The 21,486-nt window shown below is 33.8% G+C and overlaps 1 protein-coding gene across 9 annotated transcripts in view; it reads right to left on the reverse strand.

Annotated features, from left to right (window-relative positions):
* Positions 1-21,486, reverse strand: part of R3HDM1 (R3H domain containing 1) — a 179,849-nt gene that overhangs the window by 63,461 nt on the left and 94,902 nt on the right. For 4 of the 9 annotated variants that reach the window (XM_027835577.1, XM_027835574.1, XM_027835573.1 and 1 more), the window contains exons 4-6: positions 11,194-11,235; positions 10,595-10,687; positions 1,411-1,525 (exon numbers count right to left, since the gene is read on the reverse strand). In XM_027835577.1, the coding sequence (XP_027691378.1) occupies positions 1,411-1,525; positions 10,595-10,687; positions 11,194-11,235 (250 nt within the window). Of the gene's footprint in view, positions 1-1,410; positions 1,526-10,594; positions 10,688-11,193; positions 11,236-21,486 lie in introns of those variants that run through there. The other 5 variants (XM_027835578.1, XM_027835576.1, XM_027835572.1 and 2 more) reach the window with 4 other exon arrangements.

The raw sequence follows: 21,486 nt of genomic DNA on the forward strand, positions 1-21,486 counted from the left end.
CAGTCTATACTAAAAAAAAAGCAAAACACACATTTCATCCAGGGTCTGTATAACGTAACTTACTGGCCAAACTGTTTTAAAGTACTCATGTTTACGTGTTTCTTTTCAATACGCTCAGGCTTCCAAAGGCTGACTGATTATAAAAACTGGCTATCCTACTTCAGATACGAGTTGACAATAACAATGCATATTAAAAAAAAAAACAACAAAACACATGGAAGGCACCTCTAAAATTTAATCTTGAACCAAAACCAGTAGAAAACTCTCAGGGCTTTTTTTGCAATTAAATACCGATCAGTATACTATGAGGGCTCCAAAATATCAAATGGTGATAGTGATATTTAAAAGACTATTGTACATTTCTTGCAAGTGAAGAAGTAAAAAGTATGTAAAAATGATGACAAAGTATTAACAGAAACAGAATAAAAGTAATTAAAATCCTAAGTGGTTCTACACAGTTGAAGTTCACAATATTTCTTGCTTAATTAAAAATGTCAAAAAAGATAGATAATTATTTTGTACTAAAACACACTTTTTGGATTAATTTGGTTACTTCACGTTTCTTTTACACTGATTTCTTTCAGAGTCCACTTAAAAATGATTTGTTAACAGACCAAACCACCATTTAATTTTTGCTAATCATTAACTAATATTATATGTTCTTTGCAAGTGCGTAATTTTTTGGAACACAGATCTTAAAAAATTCCAATGAGTTTATCAAAAAAAGGTATCTTCACCTTTTCCAAATAAAATGTAATCTTGGAAATTTCATTTTATAGTTTTAGGGAATCATATCTCTACAATATTTCCTGAGCATTAAAAGACTTCTTTGCAAATATTTTATAAACTGGCTTGTGAATTCATCTTCTTGGATTAACATTTTCTCTATATAACATTTCCTACTAGCTTGGTGACTGATCAATAAAAGACGTAGGCCCAAATTTTTAAACTAAGTGTTAAAATTTACTTCAAGTGTTCTTGTAAGGATTTTAAAACCTCATATTCAGAAATTTAATATTTTGGGCCATATTTTTCAGAAGGGAAAAATTTTACTTATTCAGGCTAGTGCTCCTTACAATCTCTTATGTATGTTTCTCTTGAACTTGTGCTTCTGATATTAAGATTTTTGTAGTAATATTCTGAGGAAGAGTGTACAAAATATTATGTTGATTTAAATATTTCAACATGAAGACACCAAAGACTAGGAAACACAATCCACTACCATTATCACATTGACTGTGGCTCTTAGTACTTTTGCTGTCTTCTTTGTAAAATGTTTTGCTGGATTTGAGTATAATTAAATTATCTGCAAAAATGATTTTACTACTTACACAACTCACATGGACTTTGACCTGGCATAAATAAAATGCAACTTAGAAACAAAAAAAAAAAAAAAACTAGATTGCAAACCTCTTGATAACATTTTTCTGGGCAACTTATCGCCTTTTTCTTTTTCTCCTTCATCTTTGGAGGGTTTCTCATCTTTTTCAAATGATTGTGTTAACTGGATCTGGATTTTTTCCTGCTGAAAGATGAGATAAGTTATTTGTTAAAAAACTAACAAATTCAGGTATTGTATAATTTTTTAGTAATGTAATTTTATTTTTTTTTAAATTTTTGAGTAATGTAAACTATTCTGGATTTTTAAAAAATGCTCTTCTCTTTGTGAAGAAAAGGATATATTAAAAAAAGTCAAAATATAAAATAAACACACATTATCCAGATATACAAGTATGAATGTGAGATATCAAAGACGATACTGTAAAATATTTTGGTTTGTAAAGTATTATAAAACTTAGTTTATGACAAATTATACACCATGTTTTTGTCAAATTAATGATTTATACAATTTTAACCCCTTAGAATATATAAACAACAAGCTTCAATTCTGTCCGGTGTTACTAGGGCATGTACAAAAAGTTAATTAAAAATACCATTGATAACAAGGCTACATGGCATAGCAAATAAAGGGCTGATTTTGCAGTAAGAAGACTGGATTCAAGTACCACCTCTGGGACACACTGGATGCCTGAGCTCACACAAGTCACTTAATCTCTTAGTGCCCCAGGCCATGTGCTCATACTCTAAGTTACAGAACAGTTGCTGATCTAATATTGGCAGAATAAATTTTCTCACTAGGAATTTTCTATAACAATAAAATGAGAGTTCTGGACCAAAAATAAATGATTTAAAAAAAACTATGAATTCATATCAACACCCCAAAATGTTCAAGATGACCAATGGACAAAATCTTATCCAAAGCCAAACATAAATGATGAATTATCTGCTATAAGGAATTTCCATATCACTTCTTTCAATTTGCACAAAGAAGAGATATGACTAGAGTCTGGAAAGGCTTCCACAACATTTTTTTCTTTTTTTATCCCACTTAGTTTGTTATTGGTTTTAAATTTTCACCTAATCATCAACAAGCATCTTTTGAATGCCTACTAAGTTCCAGACTCTGTGTTAAGCACTGAAGACACAATGCCAAAAAATAAACGACTCTGCTCTTATGGAGCTTACATTCTATAAGGGGTGTGTATACTATGTATAACATAGACACGTACAATTAATCTAAATAAAATAAGTCTAAATAAAAGATAATTTTGGCAGCGGAGACACTAACAGCTTGGAGATAAAAAGATAAGGAAAGGTCTTTTTCTGGCAGTGCCATCTGCACTGAACTGTCAATCAACTAAGGGCTCTAAGAGGCCAAGGAGAACAGAGATTACTTGCCAGGTATGGATTATTACAAGAGGGTAAGGGCCTGAATTAGGGTGATGGTCATGACAGTGGAGAGAAGGAGATTTTTTTGAGAAATGCATCAAGCTTAATACATTAAAGTTTACTTCCCCGTCACCGATGAGGGCACCACCTTTCTTCTAGTCACCCAGGCTTGCAACCTTGTGTCATTCTTAACCTCTCTTACTCTCAGACTATATGTCCTACCTGTTGTTGCCAAGTCATGTTGTTTCTACCCTCATAATCTTTCTGAAATATTTCTCCTTCTTACATAGCAACTAGCTTGGCGCAGGCTCTTATTTCATGCCTGCACTACTGCTCATAGCCTTCTGGTTGGTCTCCCTTCCTCCCTTTGCTCTGATCTATCTTCCACTCTGCTGACAAAATGCTCTTTCTGAAGGAAAGGTCTGACCATGTCACCCCTGTCTCAGTAAATTCCAGTAACTTCCTATTACCTCCAATTATCAAATACAAAATCCTATTTGTCTTTTAAAGCTCTTTACAATATTGCTTTTTTCTGTCTCTTTAGTCTTCTTACGCTTTATTCCATGTTCTCTATGATTGAGAAACAGCAGCCTTCTTGCTTTTCTTCAAATATGACACTGGATTTCCTGACTCAGTGCCTTTACAATGACTATCTTCTAGGCCTGGGATGCTCTCTCTCCTTTCGTCTGCCTGTGGGCTTCTCTGGTTTCCTTCAAGACACAACTTAAACTCCACTCTGCAACAGGACTTTCCATTCCCTCCCTCCCTCCCACCCAACCATGGCCCACAAGTACCTTCCCCTCTCACATCAGCTTTCATTTCTTCTCTCTATCTATCTTGTATGTACACAGATACCTGCATAGTGCTTATTTTTTCTTCCATTAGGATGTGGGCTCTTTGAAGGTAGGAACCATGTTTTTAATTTTCTTTGCATCCCCAGCATATAGCATAGTGCTTGGCACATGGAAGTGCTTAATAAATGTTTGTTGACTAGCTATAGTTAAATAATTAAGCAGTTAAGTATACTTTTGTTATTACTTTAAAAACTGTTTTAAAAGCAATTTTATTGTATGTATTTAACTAGAGGAATTGGTAGAAATAGCTTCTCACCAGGTGCTCTCTATACTAATGAAATCGTGTAATGTCTATCCCTATTTAATAAAAAAAAAAAGTATTCAAAATTAATTTACATACCATGGGCATGTAGATTCATAGGACAAGGGTTTGAAAACTGGTTTTGCTATTTACTAATTAGACAAGCCATTTAACTTGTTTGGATCCTAGTCTCCAAACTTATAAGGTCTTATTTCCAGATGATTTCTGAAGCTTTTTCTCTCTCTAAAAAGTATAGCCCTATATTCTGGAAAGTTGAAGAGGTAATGATTTCATTCAGTCAGGAAAAATGATGAGGAGAACGGAAGCAATTATTCAGGTTATCATTCCTGAAGAAAAGGTTGGATTCTTTTTCATCTGAATTAACTTTGGCTGTTTATATTGATCAAATTTCCAGAAAATGTGCCCAACCTGCTTTGTTTTGCTTTTTTTTTTTCCTCCAAGGAATCAATACTAAAGAGGAAAAGGGATTTAGTGCTCTCAACTCAGAGTAAGCAGGATACATATTAAATGGGATTTAGAAAAATCCAACTTTTCAAAATTAATTTTCATATTGGATCTTCCTATCAATAATTCTCTATTTCTTGCTACTTTCATCCTCCTATTCTGCCACATCTACAATTTCCCCACAAATCTGTCTAAAGTGGTATGACAAATTCAAGGTATTGATAATTTTCACCAAAGTAAACAATATTTTATTTCTTCTCCCTTGAAGATACTGTCACTTTTAGATGATTTAACCACTTGATACTTTCCCCTTATTTTTTTTTTTTTGAGGAATATCTATTACTCAATTATGTCTTGGGTTGATTTTCAAAAGATAATCATCTTCTTATAGAAAGTAAAATTTTCATGACTCTTACCTATCTATTATTCACCAATAAGCCTATTTCACAACCATAATCCCACTGAATCCAGCAAAAGGGAAAAAAAAAGTTTTTACATGATGACAATCTCTTGTATTCCCTTTAGACTTTTTTTTTTTTTTTTTTGATACTAAGTATTTCTTCTACGTTTTAGTATCCTGGGAAAATGTGAAGTGTAACTTAGAGGTTTAATACTTAATACTTCAGTGTTTAAGTATGATTATAACTGGAATTTCAAGTGCACATCAACCAGAAGTCTGAAATTACTTCATTAAACTAAGCTAGAAATGATATTCCATCATAAAGTTACTTTTTTCTCACGGATCACAAACTATAAATCTCTTATTTGAACTTTTCAGATCTTTAGTTATGCAACCTTGAAAAAAATCAGTTTTCCAAGACAAGTGAATTAGTAGGAAAGTATTTAGAATGGTATCTATCATAGAAGGTCATGACACTTAATGATTACTTAATGATTTTTTTTATGCCATCTACAAGTTCACTTATAATTTTCTGTAAGTTGTTTCAGAATGCAGAAGAATAAGATTAGGACACAGAGGTAAAAACAGGTTGTTCTCAAAGAAAAATGGCTTTCAGCACTACTAAAAGGAGTTAACACCTCTGGAAGAAGTCTGAAACAGAACTATAGTCTTCAGATTCATTCAGACAGCTTCATTTGTTTCAACATATGTTTCAAGTATGATGGAGCACAAGCAAGAAAATTGTCACTTTTTTTGAATGGCAATAAATGTGTTACAATTACATATGCACCCAAATACCTGAGAGGTTTTTTTTTTTTAAATCTAAATTTTCACAGGTAACATGTTTATAACAGATTGGGCCAACTATTTTCTTTATCTGAAAAACTTTTTTTAGTAAAAGTCTTTGAATAAAGTGATATACTTCTCTAAGAGGTCTCCAGATGGATGTACTTTACTAGTTCAATGGTTTTTATTTATGAATTTCTCTCTTTCTTGGACAAAGCTCAGACTAGGAAGTTGAGAAAATTTAACAATTTAATTAATATTTATTTATTGCTTACTGCGCTGGTGAAACAAAGACAAAAATTAGAAAGGAAAAGAAGAAACAAAGGAAAGAAGAAAAGGAAGGGAAGGATGAAGGAAAGGAAGAAAAAGAAGAAAGAGAAAACGTGTTTCTATTCTCAGTAGGCTCACATTTTATAAGGGGATAGCACAGATATAGGTAAATAAGTACAATATAATTTGGTGGGAGAAAGCTAACTAACAATCTGGCTTCATGTAGGAGGTGGTACAGGAGCTGACCTTTGAAAAAAAGTAAGGAGAATCAAAAATAGAAATAATGGGGATATACTCCAGGTTTGTGGAGACTACTAATAAACAGGAGATTGATGAAAGCTCAATTTGGGGCCAGAGTTTGGTGGTATGTTGAATGTGCAAAGGGACAAGGTATAAGAAATAGGTCCAGAAAGGTAGGCTGGATCCAAATTGTGGAAGGCTTTTAATGCTATATTGAGGAGTTTGCATTTTATGCTAAAGGCAATAAGCCCTTATTAAAAATTTTTGAGTGGAGGAATGATATGGCCAGACCTGTGACACAGGAAGATTATTTCCATAACTGTATGGAAGATACACTGAAGAAGTAAGAGCCTAGTAGCTCTGAGATCAGTTAGGAGGCTTTTACTGTAGCCCATATGACGAGGGCCTAAAGGAAATAAAAGTTGTTTGAGTGAAGAAGTATAGAGGTAGAACTGATAAGATAATGTAACTTATATGGTTTTAAGATAATGAATTTTCAACCATTATGTATACATTTCATCCCCATATAGATACATAGATGTAGTTATCTTCTACCAAAGGCATTGCTTATTGTCACTTCCAAGAAAAAGCTTTACTTGCTTTTACTGTCCACTACTGTAAGTTATAAACTGCATTTTATCATACTTTTGTGATAACACAAAAACAACTCAAATTAGATAATAATGCTCTCTTGGGCTATTAGGCAATGTTTTTATTTAGGGGTAAGTTCCATCTACTACTGACTTGAGTGTGACCAAATAATATTCCTTTTTAAGGAATTTCAACTTTTCAAATACTGGTAGAAAATATTCCAGGCAAATGTGCCAAAGGAAGTAAATATAAACCTATCAATTCTAATGAGCAACACCAAATTTTATTCAAAAAAAAAAATATAAATGAATGAATGTATATACCTTGATTACCTCAAAGTTCACATATTATTACAAAAGTAATGTTGCAAAGATGGTATCACTAAGACACTGACAAGAGTGGCTGGGTAGCTTAATAATAATAGTAATAATGATAATGACAACAATAATAGCTAGCACTTATAGCACTTTAAAGTTTGCAAAGAGCTTTACAAATATGATCTCATTTTATCTTCACAAGAACTCTGGGTATTATTATTATCCCCATTTGATATATGAGGCAACTGAGGCAGATGGAGGTTAAATGACTTGCACAGGTTCATGAAGCTAGTAAATGTGTGAGGCTGAATTTGAACTTAGGTCTTTCTGACAATAGGTCCAGGGCTCTATTTACTATGCCACCTAACTGCCTCTTAGTTGTTTGTATCACAGTAGTAATGAATTTATGATGTATCTGTATCCTTTTTGACCAATTAAATACACCTGCAGTATAAATAACTAATGCTAGAGGGATATGTGATCATGGAACATTGGCTTTATCTACATCAACCTTTAACCAAATATGATACCCAGTTACAAACAAAACTATGTTTCATCTAATTGTTTAACTGTAGGGAATAGAGTTGAATTCTATAGGTCAAGGAATTAAGGAAAAAAGGAAGGCAAGGAGGAAAAAAGTAGTGGAGTACTTTAAAAAAATCCTTTCAAATTCTGTAGCCTATGTTCCATGTAGGAAACTTCCTAAATTTGCTGTCCACTAGATAACAGGCAGTTGGCCTAGCAGGCTGAGAGCCTTGCCTGACAGTAAGGAAGATCTGGGTTCAAGTCCTACTTCTGACACATTAATGGGTGTTTTGACCTCAAACTTGACACAAACTCTCAGTGCCCCAGGTGTCAATATTTTTGAGTGGAGGAATGAGTGTCAAATTCAAATAGACAGAGGGGCTAGATTCCTGCAAGTGCATACTGATTGAGAAAACCACATGTCAACCTTATCTATGTTTTATTTTATTTTAAAAATTGTTAAACATTTGCCAATTAAATTTTAATCTGATTCAGGCCACAGTAGGAAAAGCTATATGCCACCACATGCTGCAGGTCACATATCTGGCACTTTAGCTTTGGGCAACACTTTAAGACCATAAATTGCAGAACAATTGCAGATCTGCATTGGTGGAGATTCCTTGATGGTGTAGGCAGCAACAAAACCAAAGACCAAAAAAGTAAAGGTCTCCTTTAAAAACAGTTCTAATAAAGGTTTATAGGATGATATCTATAGCTCGGCCAAAGTACACAAATGCCTTTTCCCCTCTTTTCTGAATTAAATGTTCATCTCCTCCTACCCTTTATGAAACCCAGCCCATATCTTCCTGTCAGTCATTTAAAGAATGTATCAAATCCTTATCTATTGTGCATATACTGAGCCCTATGTAGTTTTTCACCTGCTTTTACGCTTACAATATTTGTGTTCACATGTCTTGTTTATCCTCTCTCCTTCACTGGATGTTAAGGCTTTTTGGGGCATAAACTATGATTTTTAGTCCTGTATAATTCAACACAGAACCTAGATTATAGGTATCTAACTTAAAAGTGAGACCTCAACAGATTGTGATTCATTTAACATAAGCAATATCTGGAAAACTCTTATTACTGAATAACAGCCAGATACAAAATTAATGCCAGTATGGAATAAAGTCAAAATAATTAATAGTTTTCAAGCTAATCCTCAATTATCAATGCTATTATAGAATAGAGAATAATCAAAATTAAGAGAAAGTTTCCAAATTTCATTTTATGTGATAATCTTAATCCCATCCTGACTGAAACTTTTAAAAAATTAGATCTACAATAAAAAGAAAAAAAAAGTACTTCAATTTTTCTCTCGGGAGAAGATGCTAACCAAGTAGTGAAAAGGAAATTATAGGAAAGAGGAGAAAAAAAGTCTTAGGTAACTCACAAAATATATCCTCAACTTGTTTGGGGGGGGGTGGTGGTGGTAATATAATAGCTGCCAGCTATGGTTCCCATGGGGAGGGAGTTAGATGGAGAAGAGAAAGTATAAGAGGGACAAAATAACCGTAAATGGAAATTAGCCAGATAGAGTTTGAAACTGACTAATAAATCTCTATAGGCCTGTTGGGAGGCGTTAAAGTAAAGAGTTCAAACTTATCTCTAAATCTCAGGAAAACTATAATTCTGGAAGTACGATAAATATCTTTGTGCTAGGTGGGCTTACCTTAGATAAACCTACAACTTGTCTTTGGGTTATTCAGCATTATACCTCAGCAACTCATATTTTTAAAAAGGTATAGAATTCTGAATGGGTTAAAATGCAAAGCTATATTATGAGACTTATGCATAATTCAATTAAGTAACAAGTAGTCTAAAAGAGCCAGGAAAGGAAATTCCATGTCTCATTCAAGAATTTTCATTGGTAACATGACAATATTTAACTTTAGATAAAATAATCTCTCCCTTTCATTTTAAAATTGTAATAATTTATAATTATAACAAGTATATCCCATAACCATACCAAAATATCTAAGTAAGCCAAACTCAAATAGAAATGGGCTGTATATTGACTTAGAAAACCACAACTAAACAAAATCTTCGTTGTACTGTTTCTTTATTTGTTTTAACATTTCCCAATTATATTTTAATGTGGTTTGGGTAGCTGTGGGTGGGTGGGTGGGGACTTGTAGCTTGCATGCAGCTGTGAGTTTGATACCTTTGATCTAGAGAACTTAGAATTTTAGAGTTGCAATTATAACTTCATTTGGAAAAGAAAGAATTCAGTTAATATTCAGGATAGTTAAGGAAAAATGTCAGAAATTTTAGCTCAAATCACCAACATATCTAATTGAGCCTCAGATCAACAACAGGTCTTTAGCCAAGCAGTTTCTTACTCACAACTAGATGGATATGTGGCTTACTGAAAAAGAGAAATAAATCAACATACTTTCATGAAGAAATCAAAGTCATTTGGAATTGACTGTGGATCTGTCAGGAGATTTGGGTGATTTGGCCTTGGAAAATAAAATAAAATACTTAAAGGATGGACTGTTTAAATTTCATAAGCTCTGTATTTTATTTTACAGGAAGAAAAAGGTGAAGAACTTCAGATAGCACAAGTTGAAAAAAAAAAATAACAAAAAACCAAACTCACACTACTATTAAAAACTTCCCTGTAAAAAAGCAATTTACCCACTTGGTGGAGGTGGAGGGAAGAACTGTTGGTGGTGGGTGAATAATGATTTAGGGTAGACAAACAGCAAAGGAATCGGAGCTCTTTTGATCAGTCTTTATACATTTTCTGGAAAAATGTTGTTGTTGTTAAAGAAAAGGAAGGAGAGTAAATTTTTGGTGCTTTCAGATATTATACAGTTTTTAAAAGGCCAACGTGAAAACAACAACAAAAATTAAGAACAATTCTTAACCAAGGCTGTATAGCTGAAATGTCCATTTAATGTTTTAAAGTATTTTCGTGGCAGTTTATAACACTTAAAATCACAATCATACCTCATATGAGTTAACCATTTTTTCCTGAGAGATACTTTGAGCTTTAAGACAAGGCAGATTTTTTTTTTTTCAAATTTTCACCAATATTCCATGGTAAAAATATCAATTTGGCCTGTCTGCTACAAACAAAACAAAACAAAACCTTGTCCTTAGCTTTTCAAAAAGCATTCTCCGGGGAATACATGATTTCTACCATGCCTTCAAATTATAATAATTTTACCTGGTTATCATCCTGTGATATCTCCGCTGTGGGAGGCGGTGGGGATTCTTCACACACTGCAAGGCTCCGAACTAGTTTTAACTTTGAACTTGACTAAAGAGAAGTATTTATAATTAACACTACATTTCACAAAACTAGGGCACATCCAAAACCCCGTAAAGAGGGCCTTTTGTATTTCTTTATAAATAGTTTCTGCCAAATATCAAAGTAGATGAAATGTACACAAAGTTAAATGTATCATTAAGCACCACTAATCCCTTTGTTAAAAGGGAAAACAAAAGCAGTTGAAGCTTTGAAAATCACACAGCAGCAGCAGCAACGGGTATAATTCCAATTTTTAAAAAAGCTAACAAAACCCAAAGAATGGTAGGAAGCTACTTTCTCTTGCTATGGATAAAAAGCCATCAAAAGTATAAAAGCAAATGCACAAAAGCAGACAACTAGGCAAGACAAAAACCCCAAATAAAACAAAATAAGCTTTCTGCCAAAAACAAAATATGGCAAAACTAAGTTAAATGTAGTTATTTTATGAAAACAAGAATTCATCAAGCATGAAGGAAGGCCCTTGACATGCCAGCACACTCAAGTATTTACTATACCTTTGACCTTTTTCCTGTCTGTCCAAACGACTGCACTGGCCGCTGAATATTGGGTATAAGAGAGGTTTGTATTAAATTTTACAGTGAAATAGGAGGAAGATATTAAATATACAAGTTACTACAAGAAGAACTAAGCATATGTAAAGAATAGCAAAGGAGGAAACCTAATATTGTCAGTCCAATGTTGATTTCTCCAATTGGGAATATATTTTTGCAAAAGTTTATATTCTCATCCAAAATGATCTTATAAATGGTCACATATCAGAAAGTTTCAGAAACATATATTTTAATTCAAAAGTAACTTTCATTTTTAGCTAAGCAATTAGGGTTAAGTGACTTGCCCAGAGTCACATTGCTAGTAAGTGTTAAGTGTCTGAGGCCGCATTTGAACTCAGGTCTTCCTGATTCCAGGGCCAGTGCTCTATTCACTTCACCACCTAGCTGCCCCCAAAAGTAACTTTTTAAAGATAGCAGCACAATAAAAGTCTTTGTTTGTATTTTTAATCTTATAATAATTCGGTTAAATTCTGTAAAATAATCAATTCAGGAATTTTAAGTAATAGTGTGTCCCCACAGAGGAACAAAAATGGAAAGTAAAGGGTGTGGAGGTAAGGATAAATTTCTACTGGCTCCTGTGAAACTGCCTTTAGTACATTACTAATTCACCAGTGATTGACTTTTTTTTTCACTGGATGGAGTTTTTAACTGAGGCAGTGAAGAGCACAGGGCAGGATGCTCATCCTTCCTTTTGTTATGACCAACTGCCAGAAGTGGCCTTTACTTTGAATCACATAGTTAGAAACCACAATGACAGGGTTTCCCTAAGTAATTTGTCTATGGACCACTTACAACTGGATTGAAAATTATTGCTGGGACTTGTAAATACTGGTCTTGAACTTATATAGACTGAGGGTTAAGAGTTTGGCAGAGAAACTTCTGAGCAAATTTTAAAAAATTACAATAATTATTTCATGTGTATGTAGCTCATTTCACATTTAAGCATTAAAAAGAAAAGTCACTAGCAATTTTTTAAGGTAGTTCCTGTTCGTACCAAATGAAACTGTGGGGAATGCTATGTTCAAATAAAAATTCTATGATTGTACCAAGTTTAAGTCTGGGAAACGAGCTGCAGGGCTAGTGGTTTAGAGTGAAAAACAAAACAAAAACCACACAGGATCCAACTTCTAGCTCTTGCAGGTGATATTAAAAAAGGAGCATATTCTGAAATCAAGACCCAAACCCAAAATCCAGGAACAAATACGGTACAAAAGGACACCAAGTGCCAAGATAAAAGCAATAAAGTGTGGATTACTGTATTTTTCACCCTTAAGAATAGGTTAGGTAGCATGTTGTAAATAAATAAAACTAGTCTTGGAGTCATAAGTCATAAGTCTGAATGCCTGGCCAAGGGTCTGTAGCCTACATTGAGTCTTAGTTTCACCATCTGTAACACGGCATAATACTTGCATTACCACTATCTACCTCACCAGGCCATTGTGAGGAAAGTGCTTTGCAAATCTTAATGTGCCATATGACTTATTATTAATAAGATAACGCTTCACTATTTTACTCTAAAACACAAATAACATAAACCTTCTTTCGTCAAAATTGTTACACCACTAAATTCACTGTTCAATTAAGAGTTGAAATTTATTCCTTAATAATGCTCTTCGTTCAGGGAAACCAAACTATATCAAAAACCCTAAATCATCACCAAATTATCCCAGTTTACTTCAGAATAGGCTTTGAAGTTGCTCCACTGAAATCAAAGGTAGTTTATTTAAGAAATAAATTATATTAAGTGACTTTAAATAAATGCACATAGGCACACACACACAGCATGCACTTAGCAACGTTGCCAAGGAACTGCTTCTGTATCAGTTACATTTAGTACCTTCACCCACTCTTCTTATCCTCCCCTTTAATTTGTACAAAGAAGATTACTAATTGTTTGGAAGTAACACTTGTATCTAATATTAGAAGAAAGTGGAGGCAGAAATTTGATATCTCAGGGTCAGGGTTTAAAAGAATAACATTTTTTAAAAAGAAGGATATGTTGTTGCTAGGAAAAGAGACATCATGATTAATGTACTTATTTAAGCCCCAAGGGAGTAAAAAACGTCAAGAGAATAGATTGGTCTGTACTCTTACTTAACATAGAAAAAGAAGTAGAGAAAAAAGAGGATAACTCATTATTTTTACTCTTTAAACAGATATAAAAGAGATAACTGGTATGGAAATCATAAACTTAAAAAGAGTTGTACATCCCCCAAAATTACTGCATATATACTTGCTGAAACAATTTGTAGTGACACAAGGAAATATGCAACAAAATAGACTGCACCAAGACATACAAAAGCATAGTAAACTAACTTGCCTTGGTTTAGATAAATGGCTTTTGTTTCGTCACCTTGGTTATGGGTTCATAAGCCAGGACATTGCTAAAAATGTGAACCTCTTACACTTCATATCACACTCTGCAGCCCAATTTTAGTGCCCACTTTAACCTTAAAACTTAATTTCACCATTTTAGGGATCAGAAGCTTTTCTAAAAGGTTGAGGTAAAACTTTTTCTTTTGGAAGTAAAACTTTTACTTTTCAGGTGATATCCTTTTGTTTCATACTGTGGTATGACTGTGGTATGAGGACAGGAAGTAAACAATACGAAAATACAAAATATTCTATATTAGAGCTTAATTTGAGAATGATGCTACAAACTGTTCAGAGTTACTGGTTACAGAGCAGAATAATGGTAAGTATCAGTAAGGAATTGTTGGGAGTATAATCAGTCTAGCTAGCATTTTTATTAAGCAATGATTATACGAAAGGCACTGTACTAAGTGCTGGAGTCTGGGCTAAGTACATAATCTTAATTTATTGTTGTATACTTCAAAACAAGGGCAAAGAGATAAAAAGATATTGTGTTACAATTTATAAATTTGTACTCTAATAAAAATCTTGTTTTATCTTTTAAAATTATGCCAACACACCAAATTCACTTCAAGTTGAATTTCGGATTATCAAGGTAGGAGTATCCTGGCCTGCCTGTTGCCCCTTCATGGGCAGAGTGGCTTTTGAGTCATAGCAATTGACCATGAGATGAGTTTGTATTGGTGGGTATAAGAATATAGGTAAGGAGTAGTCAGTACGGAACCATTAATGAAGAAACACTAATCAATTAGACAATTGAGGGCAGTGTGATCCAGGGATACAGTCCTTGTGATGTTCGTTATTTTTCATCAATGATATGGATGAAATCACAAGTGGCATACTTATAAAATTTGTAGATGACACAAAGCTGGGAGGAATAGTTAATGTGATGGATGACATAATTAGGACAAAAAAATCTTGACAGGCTAGAATGATAGGCTAATTGTTAAAAAAAATGTAAACAGGCATAAGTTCAAAATTCTATACTTTTATACTTGGATTAAAAAAATAAACCAATCTTTTAAGATGGAGGAGGTAGACATGAGTTCTGAGTTGTAGTTCTTCATTTGGTAGTGATCAGCAGCCTGCCTTTGCAGAGCCATTCACAGATCCACCTATTTCCACTTCTGGGCAGAAATTGAATGTGAATGGATTTGTGGGTTGTGAGAACAGGGAGTAAACATTGGTGAAAATCAAAATTGAAGAATGCACTTTATTTAGAAGTATAGAGCTAAAGGCTGGCAAGACTTCTAGGCAAGCAAAATCATTCCAAAGGGATTTAAGGAAGGAAGGAAAACAAAAAGAAGAAAAATGGAAAGATATGTACAAATTACTATAACAAACCTTCTTTTACCCCATCAAATAAAGTGGAACCACTCCTGAACTTGCTTATAGGGCATATAGAAAACGCACTAAAGAGAACAAAGATGAAAAAAGCAGATGGACTGGACTGAATGTAAATGTTCTATGCTAGAGGTGACACAATTTTGAGGACTTTGATGGATCAATACACAAGAAAGTTAAAAATAACAAAAGCACGGGAAAAAATCTTGAACCTTATTAATATTGAAAAAAGGGAAATGAGAGAACATTGATTAACTACTGACCTATGTGCCTAGTCTTCCGTCTCTAAAGAATCTTTATCGGTTCTCTTTATGCAAATTGAGGACATCTAGAACATTATTAGTAGAGTACAAGCAAGCTTTCAATAAGTGATATTTCATGATTTACCATCTAATGATTTACCAAGTGATTTACCATTTTACAAATGATAGAAGACTGTAGAGAACAGAATATACTTGTGAATATATTGCTTGTTCACAATGAAAAAGCATCTGATTTGGTAGAGCAATAAGCTACCTTAAAAGCTTTTCCAATAGTGTCACATGAAAAAAAAATGCTCTAATTCACTACTGATTAGAGAAATGCAAATTAAAACAACTCTGAGGTACCACCTTACACCCATCGGATTGTTTAAGGTGACAGAAAAGGAAAATGACAAATGTCAGAGAGGATGAGGGAAAATAGGTGCACTAATGTATTGCTAGTGCAGCTGTGAACTAGTTCAACCTTTCTGGAGAACAATTTGCAACTATGCCCAAAGGGCTATAAAAGTGTGCATAGCCTCTGACCCAAAAATACAATCACTATGTTTGTTTCCCAAAGAGACCAAAGAAAAAGGAAAAGTACACATAGGTACAAAAATATTCATAGCAGCTCTTTTTGTGGTGACAAAGAACTGGAATTTGAAGGGATGCCCATCAATTGGGGAATGGTTGAGTAAGTTATGGCATATTATTATAAAGGAATACTGTTGTGCTATAAGAAATGATGAAAGGGATGGTTTCAGAAAAACCCTGGAAAACTTACATGAACTGATACAAAGTGAAGTGAGCTGAGCCAGGAGAACAATGAACACAGTAACAGTAATATTGTTAACGATTATCAACTATGAAAGACTTAACAACCTTGATCAATACAATAATCCATGATAATATCAAGGACTAATGATGAAAAATGTTATCCACCTCCATAAAGAGAACTGATGGATTCTGGAGTACAGATTGAGGCATTTTTTCCCCTCTTTTCTTGTTCTTCATAGCTAACGTGAAAATGTTTTTTACAAGATTTCATATGTATACTTGGTATCATATTTCTTGCCTTCTCAATGGGTGAGGAAGGGGGTGAAGAGGAGAAATTTGGAAATGAAAATAAAAACTAAAAATAATTTTAAATTTAAAAGTGTCTCCTATCCATACATCGAAATCATTCACAATTCTTAAGAAGGGAAATAACTCTAGGGGCAGCTAGGTGGCACAGTCAATAGACCTCTGGCCTTGGAGTCAGGAGGACCTGAGTTCAAATCCAGCCTCAAACACTTAACACTTACTAGTTGTGTGACCCTAGGCAAGTCACTTAACCCCAACCGCCTCACCAAAAAAAAAAAAGGAAGAGAAATAACTCTCTTCAGTCATAAACACCAGGTAAGGCATAAAAGACAAAGATAGAAGGGTTTTTGCCACTGTGAAGAAGATTCCGCACAGACTTCAAACTGAAGAGAGAAAATCTGTGGCTGATGAGCTTTTCAGATACTTCTGTTTGAGGATGACTATGTGCTGATCACTTCCAGCCTCAGAACACTCTTAAACAACTTACAGAGTTTGTCTATCAGTATGTACGGGAAAGACAGTATAGACAGACAGTAAGTTGGTCCCAGAATTAAAAAGGATACCTTAATTGCAAAGGTTATGAATAGCGTTACCCAGAAACGTAAAATCAACTGCGATGTGGAGTTGGACATAAATGTATATGGAAAAAGGGCATAGAGGAAGAAAATATGGAGTAACAAGTAAACATTTTCCATGGCTTATAAATGATCCAGAATAGCAAAGAAGTGGGTCATTTTTGTGAGACCCATTATGACTGAATTCCAGACTTATGACAGGGACAGATCCTTAATAAAACATAGACTTTCTATTGTCCAAGGTCATGATGATAAAGGTAGTATTTGCAAAGAGCTCATGGACTTCTTGACTGTATCTTCAGAACTAATATAGGCTTTTTGAAAATCCCCCTGTATTGTCTAATTATGCCAGAGGAAGTGGTGGTCAAATAAAAAATCTTCCACATTCTTTGGTGTTCTGTGGATGGCCTATAATAATAGAGGTTCAGAACTCTGGTTTGGGCTTCCCCTGGAGACATATAATGGCAGCAGAAGAAGTAGTATAATCTAGATATTAATTTCCTTTCAAAGAAAGAAGGAAAGTGCTACTTTAGAGATAAATACACACACCTCTTTCCTTTCACAAAACTGGGGACTGTGGGTGTGAAACCAATGTTACATATACAGTTAGATTTGGCTAATGGGTTGGTTAGTTTTGCAGAACAGATTTCTTTTTTCCTACCCTTATTATTCTTTATTACAATCGATGGCTTTCTGGAGAGATGAACATAGAAAGAAAATAAGAGTGACATAAAAATAAAAGATACCAACAAACATTTTTAAAAGAAAATTTTAAAGTTGAATAAAAGTATGAGTTCGGAAGATGAAGACAAAGGAAAAGTATTCGCAAAGTATAAATTGTAGTCTTTTATTATGTGCCAACTCTCCAATCTACATCTTTATTAAGAGTCTTCTATCCATAAATGAAGGGAACCTCTAGGAGAGTATTAGTACTGAACATCCAAGATTTCATAATGGTTACCCAACAATGGACAACTTCTTTACCATTTCTGAAATGACTGAAGTGAAGTTGATTTCAAATCCTGCCTCAGAAATAGTTATCAGCTGTATAACCCTAGGCAGTCACCTAACCACTCTCTGTCATAGTTTCCTCAAATAGAGTTAATAATAGCACCTACCTCATAGGGTTGCTGTGAGGATGAAATGAGATAATATGTGCAAACCTTAAAGTGATATATAAATGTTAGCTATTACAATTACTATTATTATACAATTAATAAAATATAATTACTACAACTATTATTATAATTATTAGCTATTACACCAATAGTAATAATTAGGATAATTATTCTATTATTAGAATCCGTAAGGCGAGGAAAAGAACAAAATGACAAGTTCTAAAAATGGTCAGAAACATTAACTAGTTAATTGCTAGAAACACAAAATTTTGTAGTGGGATGGGTTCAGTAGATCTTAGTAATGGAAAATATGCCATAGACAGATGGTTTTTTCAAGTCTGTTTTACATATATAGAACCGATCCACAAATAAGTACGAGATATGACTGATATCAAACAGCAGACTTGGAAAGACCTTAGTTCACTTGTCTATCTGTAAAGTTAACTTCAAAATAAATACAATTTTACTAAAAGATCTCAGACTCTGTCAATGTCTCTAACTATAATGTTATCCTATCTATCTCACTATTTTCATTCATGGGAACTATTCCACTTTTATTATAACTTCCAGGCCCTTGAAGTGTTCCAATTTCTCCCACTGCTTACCTGGCTTCTCTTGCTTCTCCTAATTAGCCTGGACCCCATGGTAAACCATTACAAGTATTTTAATTTGAAAGAAGTCCATGACTTCATCTTGGAGTTATATTCCTTTCAATGAGGTAGATTTCAATTCTTCCACAAGGTGTTGTCCTGTGTGATTCTTGTCCATATTTTATTGTATAACTTGCACAGGATTTATCAAGTATGTGGGAATCCTTCCTTTCTTTTCTTCTTTCTCTATATTGGGGTCCCAATGTACCACTCAAACTGCCTACTTAGTTTCCTTTATTTGTGATACATGACTAGCCCACTGCCTTTCTAGGCAACTAAATTCTTGGTAATGCCCTTTATATCACTTCTTAAGTGTAAATCACTGTTGGCAACAAAGAGATGAGCTTTTGTAGGAGTGGGCAGTTTGGGATCTTTGAAAGTACAGCACAATTTCACATGTGCAGCCCAACTCACATTCTTCCTCTTGCTCAAATCTATACCCTAAGACACACTCAAAGATACTGAATGTTTGTAAGCAGTGGAGTTTATGTGATATCTATTTACTTACATGTGTGCACTGGCAAGCCTAATCTGGAATGGCATTTAGAAAAGATTAAGAAAGTTACCAGGGGAAGCTGCTGTAATAATCTAGGTAAAAGGGAGGGAGGAGAGAGACTGCTAAAAGTCTCCTGGATCTGGAATTATAGGACTGTAAATTCAGAACTGGAAGGGATCTCAGAGGTCATCAAATCCAATCCCCTCATTTTATAGCTGAGGAAACTGAAATCCAGAAAGCTTAAGTCACCTGACCAAGGTCACACAGAGTAACAATTATCCGAGGTCAGATTTGAGCTCAGGTCTTCTCATCCTAAAGCCAGTGTGCTCTTTTTACTATAATGGTGGGGCTTGAACTGATTTACCTCTCTGCCAAGCCCAACCTCCTAGATCTCAATTAAAAATAGATCTTGTTAATCAAATGAGGAAACTAATGTCTTTAAATTTATGCTCACCTAGCTTGTGAATTATCTAAATCCCTATTTTAGAGACACAGGCCCAGTTCTTAAGAAATTAAAAACAAACAGACAAATATCCCTGTTAATTCATCAATCTCTTTAAAAGATTATGGACAAAATACAGAGAAAAACTAAAAAGAAAACCAAAATGAGACATTCCTCTTTTTTTTCTTTTCTCTGAAAGGAAAAAAAAAAACTACAGGTAAGCAACACTTTAGAATTACTTGTAAACAATGGTGTCAACTGGGGCCTACTGGTCTTTTAGATGATTTTTGTATGCCTGCAAAGTTTTCTTTACATGACATATCTAAAGAGCATTGCAAACTTTAAATAGTTATATAAACTACCTTTGCTGCTGCTGCTACCATCAGCTATTCTCATCTGATGGAATTACTTTTGATGTAAACTTTAAAAAATTGATTTCTTTTATTCTTACAACACCATTATTTCCAAAGATGTTCCTTCCCCATTTCTTTTAATGAAAAAGGATAAAAAAAGATAAAAAGCAGTTTATCAAAATCAATACATTAACCAAGTCTCAAAGGATATGTAGTAGTACACACACTCATAGTTCTCCTACTTCTACCAAGACTGAATGAAGAAAGGTGAGTTTTTTCTCAGTTCTTTCTTTAGGACCAAGCTTGGTCATTATACTTACACAGCATTTGGTTTTATTCATTCTTTCTATTTACAGTTTCCCTGGTTCTGCTTATTTCATATTAAATAAGTTCATTTAAGTCTTCCTGTGTTTCTTTGTACTTTTCATACCCAATATTTCTTATGGCACAGTGATATTCATCCCATTACACTCATGGAACCACCATTTACTAATTAGTTATTCCCCAATTCAAGGGAATGCATTAGGTTTCCAATTCTCTTTTGCCAAAAAGAGAAAAAAAAATACTGCCATAAATATTTTGGCTTACATGAGATCATTCATTCTTTATCTTTGAATTCCACTAGGTAGTCACCTAACAATAGGATCTCTGAGTCAAAGGTATGGACATTGTAGTCACTTTCTTAGCATGATTCCAAACTATTTCCCAGAGTAGCTGGACCAGTTCATGGCTTGACTACTGTATCAATGTGTCCATCTTTCCATAGCTCATGCAACATTAATTATTCCCTTATTTTTTCACCTTTGCCAACTTTCTGGGTGTAGGGCAAAATCTCAGTTGTTTTGATTGCATTTCTCTTATAAGTGCTTCATAACAATCTTTCATGATATAAACTTTTAACAAGCAAATAAATCACTTTGTCTCTACTTCAAAGACAAGAAAATAACATTCCTTAATTTTAAAAAATGGTTTTATCAAATGAAACGCTCAAAGTATTATCAAGTAAGTTCTTGTTTAGAAACAGAAGAGCTTTTTTAATTGCATATATATTTCTTGTATGAGGCATATACTTACTTTTTCTAACCCAAAATACCAGACTACCAATGCCACTGCTATAATCAAACAATAGGAAAACAATGAATTATAGATTTTCAACTAGAGATTTAGAGTTGGAATGAACGAGGCCCCTGAGTCCATCTCCTTCTCTCTCTCATTTTTATAGATAAGTAAACTGAAGCTGATGTATTTTATGAATAAGTAGAATAAAATGGGCATATATGTTATTACTCAGGGTAAGGTTAAAGTGGGCCTAACCAGTGTGGTATTTAAAAAAAAAAAATCTGACAGGTATGAAAACTAGCGGTACCATAATGACTCTGAGATACTTCTTCTGAATCACCAGAAGATTAAGTTATATTTAGTTAGGAGCAAAATATGTTTTATTAAATTTTAAATTGGCTATTTCATGAATAGTATCTAACTTAAGTTCTTATTTTTTCTAGCTCTATTTTATCTTTTTAAAAAAAATAAGAGATTTTCTTTTTTTTTTTTTTGTTATTG

The sequence above is a fragment of the Vombatus ursinus genome, unplaced genomic scaffold (assembly GCF_900497805.2).
Source record: "Vombatus ursinus unplaced genomic scaffold, bare-nosed wombat genome assembly UNPS02014816.1, whole genome shotgun sequence".
Taxonomy (NCBI): Eukaryota; Metazoa; Chordata; class Mammalia; order Diprotodontia; family Vombatidae; genus Vombatus; species Vombatus ursinus.